This window comes from Nicotiana tabacum, chromosome 22 (genome assembly GCF_000715075.1).
Source record: "Nicotiana tabacum cultivar K326 chromosome 22, ASM71507v2, whole genome shotgun sequence".
Taxonomy (NCBI): domain Eukaryota; kingdom Viridiplantae; phylum Streptophyta; class Magnoliopsida; order Solanales; family Solanaceae; genus Nicotiana; species Nicotiana tabacum.
Window position 1 is genome coordinate 11512899 of NC_134101.1, and position 10095 is coordinate 11522993.

At 34.8% G+C, this 10095-nt stretch overlaps 1 protein-coding gene across 1 annotated transcript; it reads left to right on the plus strand.

Annotated features, from left to right (window-relative positions):
- The first annotated feature begins 4378 nt into the window (after positions 1-4378).
- LOC142176765 (NAC domain-containing protein 100-like) lies at positions 4379-6978 on the plus strand. Its single transcript, XM_075245060.1, has 3 exons — positions 4379-5059; positions 5457-5734; positions 6156-6978. Exons 1-3 carry the CDS (start codon positions 4870-4872, stop codon positions 6714-6716), a joined length of 1029 nt encoding a protein of 342 aa, XP_075101161.1. The 5' UTR covers positions 4379-4869; the 3' UTR covers positions 6717-6978.
- Positions 6979-10095: the final 3117 nt, after the last annotated feature.

A 10095-nucleotide genomic window follows, 5' to 3' on the forward strand; every position in this document is an offset into this window, starting at 1 on the left:
ATGATTTGGTTCTTCCCGAACACTTGGTTATCAATCTCAATGGTAATAGTAGTACATTTAATAAAAGAAATATTTCTATCATTAGATTATAACGCAATTTGTGCAAATCGCCTGATAGAATTAAAAAGATATCTTAGCTAGCAAAAATGAATATGTTGATCAACTAAATAAAATGTTGATTGCAAAGTTTTATAGTAAAAATAAAATATTTTTCAGTTTTTGTCTCAGCAGAAAATGATACTAATAATTACTACCAAGAAGAATACTTAAATACTTTAATACCAAATGGCCTTCTACCATACATGTTTGTTGTCAAGTTTCTTATTTCTTACGTATGTTAGTGTCACCATATATATAGTGGACTAAGTTAAAATCGATCTTCCATTGTATATAGGTTAATTTCGTTGTAGATTTTGTTGAACACCTGTATTGGGTCTGAGGCCGTAGTTTATATGCTTTATGCATATTTGGACATGAGGTCGTAGTTTATGCTTTATGCATGTTTGGACCTGAGGCCGTAGTTTATGCTTTATGCATTTTTGGGCCTGAGGCCGTAGTTATGTATACGTATACTTGGGCATGAGGCCGTAGCTTGTGCACATATATATTGGACACACACACACACACACATATATATATATATAGGGTCTGAGGCCGCAGTTTAATATTCAGATAACAAGATGTTCATCATTCAGAAGAGGGAATATTCATATCCTTACTTCCTTTGTTCAAATAATTATTAGTTATCAGTTCAGTTATTAGTTATCATTTCAGTTTCAGTTTTAGTTTCAATAGTTATCAATTATCAATTCTCAGTTATCAGCTTAGTTTCTGCTTGATATTATTTATGCTTCCTACCTTGCTTGTCAATGATATACATGTGCTTGATAAGGAAGAGTGTAAAGCACGATGGGTGATGCCATGCCATTTGAGAGTGTAAAGCACGAAGGGTGATGCCGTGCCATTTTAGTTATATTATCATGTGAGGAAAAGTATAAAGCACGAAGGGTGATGCCGTACCATTCTTAATATGCACGAAGGATAATGCCGTGCCATTTCATTTATATTATCATGTGAGGATGAGAGTAAAAGAACAATATTATTATAAAAGCACGAATATTTTATGCTAAATGTTGAACGACTAAACTATCCCCGAAATATTGATTGACTTTTGTACCCTTAAATATTTATATAATTTAAGAATATAATTGTAAATTACTTAAGAATGAAATTTGTTTTCAATTTAAACAACAAATACGCCATCCCTCCTACAAAGTTGATATCGGGTACAATTCTATTCGAACTTAATGGACTGCTACTCTCCGCCACTATACTTGGATAGAGGATAGTAGCTCTCTTTTTTTCCGTCAACAATATGCATGGTTCATATATTTCGTTATCCAGTTTGTATGAGATTTAGATTTGTTTTTTGTAAATATATGAGATTTTGATTTATTCCATATACACTAATATTAGCATATAACCAAAAAATATAAAAAGACAGCGAATCATTCTCCTCCGGTATGTTACAACTTACAACTAAGCCGATCTAGAATTAATAATTTGAAATATCACATATTTCATTAAATTTTTATATGCAAGTCATTAAGTTATTTTTTCTTATAACTACATCAAACAGAGAACAAAAACGCACAGCGTGTAATGTACAAGATTTACGGACATACTGTTCTTTCTTTAAGAAAGACAACGAAAATATCATGAAATAATTTTTTTTACATAAAGTAATAATTTGATAATCGAAAGGGTAAATTGGAATTATCTTTCTAAAACACTGTTTAATTGACATATATTGAGACAAGATATAAGAAATGTCCATAATCTAGATTTGGATGTGAAGTATTTTATTTTCATTAATGTAATTCTCACAAATAAACCATATGAATATGATGTGCAATACAATCTAAGAAGATTAGACGATAGTGGTCAACTAAACCTCTAGATGAAGCTGAAATTTGTAGGAAAAGTTTTACATTGTTGTATTAAGAAATTTGGTCGCAAAGTTGAGGAAAAATAAAGAAATCATACTTTAAGGACCAAGGGAAAAATAAAATGATGGAAAAGAATATATAAGAATAAAGCACCAAATTAGTAAATTATTTTTAGGATTTAACTATTCATGTAGGATAAAATTATAATCAACGTTAGTATTTGAATTCTTCTATGAATAAACTAGAGAGAGTTGCCGGGTTTACTTCGAAAACTAAAACCTTTCTAGATTAAGCTTAACACTCAAATATTTATTCACTCCAAACATGTACATACAAAGATGACAAGGAACAAAGACAAATAACTACGCGATATATAAATTACAAACTTATATCATGGAATTTTAAAAAAGTCATGGAAGAATAACTTGACAATCAAAAGGGTACAATGATATTGTCTTAATTTCTAAAATTGTAACTTGATTGACATTGACAATGTCTTTCTCAAATGGTCGGATATATTTTGAAAAATAACATGAAAAAATATCTAATGTTTAAAGTTAGATAAAACTTTGATTTTCAATATAAGGAAGAAAATGATTTTCATCTTTCTTTTGATGATTAGCGAGATACGTGTAACGCACATACATATATATATGAATTATAATATATATATTATTTATCCGCCTGTTATTTTCAATTTAATAGATTAGGTGGGCGAAAGTTTGGGTTACATCTTCTAGTTTAGCCCAAATTGCCCCGTTCATTTTGAGCTAAGCAAACATTGATTGAGTTATGACACAACGTATTTATTGGCTCAACCTCTTGTAACCCGCTCAAATTTAGTCCACTTGGCACCCATAATTTTGATTTAAGTTTTTATTTTTCTCATCAATTTCAAACAAATCTTAAAAAGGCCTATTTATAGGTATCTTTCTTTTTTATGATCCTTACAAGAACAATATTGTTACCATTTATTTGCAAGTGATCAAAGTGGCCCAAAAGGACTATGGGCAGAGCCCCACATATACAACTGTATCTTTTTAACAACCCCACCATAGCAAAGTATTTATAAAGACAAGGATGACTTCATTAGTTATCTTTTTGCATGTAAATAAAGACAATTCAAGTTGAGTCCAAAAGAATGTCTTTAATTAGCTGAGCTTCCTAGATCCGTATTGTAACTACATGATTTCTCAATTCTCATAAATTTCATACAATTAGCTTTATTTCATTCACGAACCGCGCAAAATTTTTGAATTTAATTTCTATACACTAACAGTATCTCTCGTGGCCCTCTTAGTTGAATTATCCTAGCGTCAAAGTGGAGTGCAGTGGAAAAATCTTGTTTAAAACCTGAGTATGACTAGTGAAGGTTCTTTTCATGAGTTACTATACAACACAGTGAACGTACAAATAATTCTTTCCACTTGAAATTGTGACATGCCTTAAATAACCCTAGAACTTTTTGACAAATGTTATACTTCATATGGCAAGTTGAACTTAGCTAATCTGAAACCTAACACAATAAAGTCTTCCCAGTGCTGGTCTGCACAAATTAAGTTGTGTTCGTAATGGATTTTCATGGGCTAGAATGGTCACATTCAATTGGATTAGTTAATGAGATTTGATCTAATTTCATGTAGATAATCTAAAGCCTAAGTTCGTACTCTTCCTTTCTTCTTCTTCTTCTTCTTCTTATTTTTCAGAAATTTTTGGTATGTATTACATGTAGACATATGGTAGGCATTTGAACAATGAAAAGGGTTGTCTAGTGCACGAAGCATCTTGCGTTTACGCAGTGTCCAGAGAAGGGCCATGTAGGCAGCCTACCCTGCATACTAATTTTACGGCTCAAACTAACGACCTATAAGTTAGTCAACTTTACCATGTATTTGCTTAAAATTCAAAAAAGGAGTATTTGGAAGTTTTGATGTCACGTTCATGTATGTTGCATAATTGAGGTTTTCACACGCTCGAGTAAACACAGTGAAGTTGAAAAATAGTCGTTTTCACAGGGCTCAAGTATTTTATATACAAAGGAGGTTAATTTGGGAATATAATGCTATAATCTTATCAGCAGAAAGTAAATAGAGATAGTTACATATTTAAAGCACTATTAATTGCCATTTAACAACTTAATATTAAGTCATGTTGGATGATTCTGGTATACAGTTGGAACCACCAAGAAAGCAACATTTGGAACCTTCAAATTATATTCACACCAGAGAATGAAGTTCCAAAAATTAAATGAATATGACTCTAGTTAAAATAAAATGACAAAAGCAGTTGAAAATGTTACATGCATGGTTTTAGGGATGAGTTGTATTTGGTCAAATTATAAGCAAAAGGTGTATAGATTTTTTGTATCATGGTTAGGAAAAGACTTGAAGAGAAGGCCTAAACAACTTACCAGGGTTGTGGTGAAGTAATAAGTACTCCTTCATCTTTAATCAAAGATCTCGGTTCGAGCTCTAGGCATGTAATCGCTTTTGTTAGAGCTTTTGCTAGAGAGCGCTTTACCCCAATGTAGGATTTTCCGACTCGAATCCGGATTTAGTCGGACCCCAATACGAGTACGGAACACCTGGTGGGAAACCAAACAACAAAAGGCCTAAATTCCACCCCCTCCCCCAAACCTCTATTTATTGCCTTGTAATCCTCATACTTTTTTTTGTTCATTCTTTCAGTTTTAGTTCCATGGCTTCTCTTTATCTTTTTCTCCAACTTCCCCATTTTTCCTACTTTTCTTGATTTAGTATTCTTTCTCGTGGGTTTTTGAGCTGTTTGGCGAAACCCCATTTTTATTTCAGAGCCAGCTGGTGAGTGGTGGTCAATAAAATCTGTATTAGTGTGCATATAGGGTGAAATAATTAATTCTTGATTACATAAAACAGAAGCAGTTTTGAAAAATCTTAAGTAGATGGAAAATTATTCGGGACTTGTTAAGGAGGATGATCAACAGATGGAATTACCTCCTGGATTTCGATTTCATCCAACTGATGAAGAATTGATTACTCATTATTTGTCAAACAAAGTTGTGGATAGCAATTTCTTTGCTATTGCTATTGGAGAAGTTGACTTGAACAAGATTGAACCTTGGGACCTCCCATGTAAGCTTCTCAAACTAGTACTTTATAATCTTTTCTTTTTCCTCAATTCATATATGGACCGAGAAGAAGGGAGTCTTGAAACAACGACAAAGTTGTTTCCATTGTTTTCGTGTAACCTATAGGTCACAAGTCGAGCCGTGGAATTAGCCACGATGCTTGAATCATGATAGACTGCCTACATCACACTCCTTGAGATGCGACCCTTACCGGACCCTGTATGAACACGGGATGTTTCATGCACCAAACTATCTTTTTTTCATATATGGATTGAGATGGGACGTGTTTAAATGAAGCGACATGAATACTGATAATTCATATAGCCGACCTCAACTTACTATTGTTGTTAGTTTCAGATATGATATCTTTAATGATTTTTATTTTTTATTTGGGAATGTAGGGAAGGCAAAAATGGGGGAAAAAGAATGGTATTTTTTCTGCGTGAGAGACAAGAAGTACCCAACAGGGCTGAGGACAAACAGGGCAACAACTGCAGGTTATTGGAAAGCTACTGGAAAAGACAGGGAGATTTTCAGAGGAAAATCTCTTGTTGGGATGAAGAAAACTCTGGTTTTCTACAAAGGGAGAGCTCCAAAAGGTGAAAAGACAAATTGGGTCATTCATGAATATAGACTTGAGGGAAGATTGTCTCTTCACAATCTGCCCAAGACAGCAAAGGTAATTCTTGTCATCTTTTCTTCTGTTCCCTCTTTCAATCAAGTAGGGCGGATCCACTGTGCTTTTGTTCAAACAATGTATATGTTCAAAATTTTTACTAAATGTCTATAAATGTTTGAACGGAGTTACTATTCCTATAAACATCAAATACTGGATTCAAATCCAGAGGTGAATTTAGGATTTTAACTCCATGGGTTCGACCTCTTACATTCTTATCATTGAACCAATTGTATTTTTAAAGTTATGGATTCATATCTACTAGTTTTTGTAGTTTTGGTAGATTTTTACACATAATTATATGCTCCACGTCGAAAATAGTGGGTTTAGTTGAACCCGGCACTCCTATGCTATGCTGCATCCGCCCCTGTCCGCCTGTGCATCAAGATTCTGTTTTTAACTCTCTTTTTTTACTGTATTGTAGAATGAATGGGTCATTTGCAGAGTATTTCAAAAGAGCTGTGGTGGGAAGAAAATCCATATTTCAGGACTAGTGAAGCTGAATTCTGATGAAAATAAAATGGGAAATAATTTTCTTCCACCATTAACAGATTCTTCCTCTTATACTGGCAAGTTCAAACCTGCTGCTTCTCAATCCAGCCACGTGCACTGCTTCTCCAATTTTTTTACTGCTCAAAAGAGCCAAGAAAACATGATCAATTGTTTCAACAATTCTCCTAATTTCTCTGCTCTCTCAAATCCAATGAATAATCTTCCCATAAGTACATTTTCTTGTAACCAAATAGTCCCAGTTCAGAGCAGTTTCCCAAGTCAAGTTTCATTTGGCATGCAAAATCCAATAATACTTAAGACTTTACTCGAGAATTATACTCAGAATTTTAAGAAAGAGGAGATAGTTAGTTTATCTCAAGAAACAAAGCTAAGCCCTGACATGAATAATGAAATTTCCTCAATTGTGTCAAATCTTGGAATGGGAAGGAGATCACTTGAAGATCAGAGTCTTGATTGCCTTTGGAGTTACTGAAATAAGCAAAATTCAGAAGAAAGAGCAGAGAAGAGGCAGAACTAGTAGTAGTAGTTATTATGGTGTGGAATTAATTTTATGTGCATGGATTTCTGATTCCTTGAGTTGCATTGAAGGTGGATGTCTGAATCATATCGATACAAAGGCTCCACTGATAGTGTAAAAATTTATTTATGTTGGCTTGAATCCGTCGCATAAAATCTATGTTATGTTTTTTTTTTATTTTTTATTTATTTATAATTTTATATTTTCCAATTGCTTATCTAGGGCTACTTATTATGGTGATGTTGAAATTATAAATTTAGTACTGAATGCTGTAGGCTTGAGATTTGTGGGAGATCAGGTTGGTGATTTTGTGATCTTTTCTTGTGTTTTTTCTCTTTGGAAATCTATATGCTGTGGACCCCTCTCCCTCCCTTATCCATAATTTGTACTATTTATTATGTCATGATTCAAAAATAAATCTAATAATGCAATAATTGTGCTTTGATCCTTTTATTATTGGTTGTCGATATGCAACCATGCACAATTTTTGTTGATCTCCTGTGAAAAATGTTATATAGCTAAAATAACGTTTGTTATAGACTACTAAATCAAATCTCTCACAATTTTCTCCCAATATAACATATGAAAATTGTCAAACGGTTTAATAATTAAAAGTTCATCAATTTTGTAACTCTGTTAGTTGAGGGATCAAAGGTGTATAGCTCAATTAATTGAATGTTTTATGTTAGTCAAATATTAGAAAAATCAAATGAAACAAATGAATTTACCAATAAATGATAGGCCAAAATAATTAATTTACCAAAGGGTTGTGTTGGATAGGATTGATATTTGGCTCGAACTCGACTACTTAAAAAGTTACATTGGCTCGAACCCGACTACAATAAAATTCTGCCTAGAATTAACTTAATAATTTAAATTCAGGTCGAATAATTATACTGAATGAATTTAGAGAATATATGATTAAACTTATAATTAACAAATAAGAGTATGGTGACGTAATTTTTCAATTCGCGATTATAATCTGATATATTGGTAATATAGAAGAAAATATATTCTTCTTCGACACAATGAAAATAGTGTTAAAGATTCTTCTTCTCTACCTTTGGATAGAAACATATCGTTTGACCAAAAAATATAGACTTTTGATTAAACTAATTAATTTTGTATAACGAAGGGCTAAACCTAGTTAATGATAATAACTTCAGATTTATAATCGATTAACACCAATAACGCAAGAGCAGTGTTGAGAGAAGATTAAATGTGATGTACATTCAATGTTTCAAGATCATTAATGATGGGGGAATATCAAGCAATAAATAACTATAAATGACATTAAAGTAAATAAGAAGAATGATTCACCCAATATTGAATGAGGTGAATGACTCTTCTTTCTCACAATGATGAATGATAGACAAATACTAGAATGTTGGGACCCTTCTCGGATCTAATGAAAAAAGTGTGGAATAGTAGATAATCTAATCTCTTTAAAAAGGTAGTGATCGTCTTTTATCTAGAGAGAAAGTCTGCTTTTCAAAGAATATTTTTATCAGAGAATATTACCTTTCTCTCTCTCCCCGTATCTCTTTTTCTATTTAAATGGGATATTCCTCAATCAATTCTAAAAGTACGGACACCATAGAATATTCAAGAGAATATTCTACTTCGAAAACTACCCGTTAGTACTGCCCTTCATACTCGACCTCGGCTGTTATTGACTCTTCGACTACAAGCCCTGTTTTCTACTAATCGACCTCGGCCATATCGCTTTCCACGATACTGCTTCGTGTCAAATCTTAATGAAAGCAGATTTTGATCCATACAGTTAGTCTCTCCATTTATTGATGTCAGCCCTGGGCGACCTCGATGAGCGAACTTTGTCTGTCAGGCTTGAGAAGTTTTATGCGAGCAGGTCGAGTAGTAGCGCTTCAGACGGGATAGAAACATGACCTTTTGTGATCCACAACCTAGGGTCACGTTGTTTCATCGTGACGTCATGTCATCATGCGTCATTATTACGCGTTTTTCCGATCCCTGTATCGTTTTCTGTGCCTCTGCCGCTTCGATTTTTGAGCTGGGCAACTACGGTTTTCTTCCTCGGTATTGATGCCCTAACTCTTATAAATGGGGATATTCAGTTCTTAGGTTCACTATTTGTTTTCTAAAAATTGGATTGTCATATCCTCTTCTTCCTCAATCAGAATCTCTGCTTTCTTGACCTTACTTCATATTCCTGCCTTCACCGATTTCGATGGTTCTTGCTACTCAACTCTTCTGCGTTTGCACCCCCTCTATTCATAAATAAAAATGGTTAATGTGTCTTCCAGTTCTAGAGGGATACCTAATCCTGCTCTTTTGGCAGTGTACATGGCTCCCCATGACGGTGGGGCTGCTATTGCTGTAGAAGATGAAAGCTTTCCTACGGTGGAGAAAATAATTCCCCATAGTGATAAGGCTAGAACTGACTTCTCAAAACTACCCGAGGATGACCTTGAGGCCGTAGAGTCTGAGATGGACGCGGCTGCCCTTGCTAATTTCAGGGCGAAGTCCAAAATTCTAGTCCACATCGATCTGGTCCCGGCTGGACGCGATGTGTTACAGATTCATCGCCTTGGACATTGCGCGTTCTACGTATATCCATTCTACGTGGGCTATTCTTTTTCCATTCTCCCATTGGCAGAGGAGTTCTGCCGCTACTACGGCATCTGTCCGACTCAGCTTTCTCCTTATATCTACTAGCTTATCCTCATGCTGACAAAGTACGCGGAATTGGTTGGCCGCGGGGTCTCTCTTCGCCACCTGATGCACCTTTTCGCGCTGAGTTTTTATAGAGGGATGATGTTGCACCTTCATCACCGTGGAGGTAAACGTTTGGTAGTAAAGATGGATGATAAAGCAAATCGTCAATTCTGGTTTAATTACTTCTTTGTCAAGACCGAGGACGTGGTGGCAAACGCGAATGGATTTCCTGGGGCGTGGAATTACGCTCGTAAGTATTTTCATTAAGTGGTTATTTTGCTCGTTCTGGTCATAGTCTAACCGTTCTGTCTTTTTCTCCTTCAGCTGAGACCAAGCCCCCTCCATTGGTCATGGATATTCATAAATGGGTTAGCCAGATCTTTCCCCACACAGTGGGGATTCGTGGGTGGCCGACCTTTTTCCAGAAGTTCGGGCCCAAGCTTTCAGTGACCGGTGAATTTGTCCGTTCATATAGTGACTTTTTACTTATGCCATCTTGTCCTTGTAGTCGCGTGTTTGTCATGGCTTTGATAGTTGCCTTTCTAATCACTTTTGCAGGAGGGTCTTCGAAGAGGTAAAAAGCTCCTGCTCCGGCATTCCATAAGAGGAAGGTTGTTTCTGTTCCTATTGCTGCGGT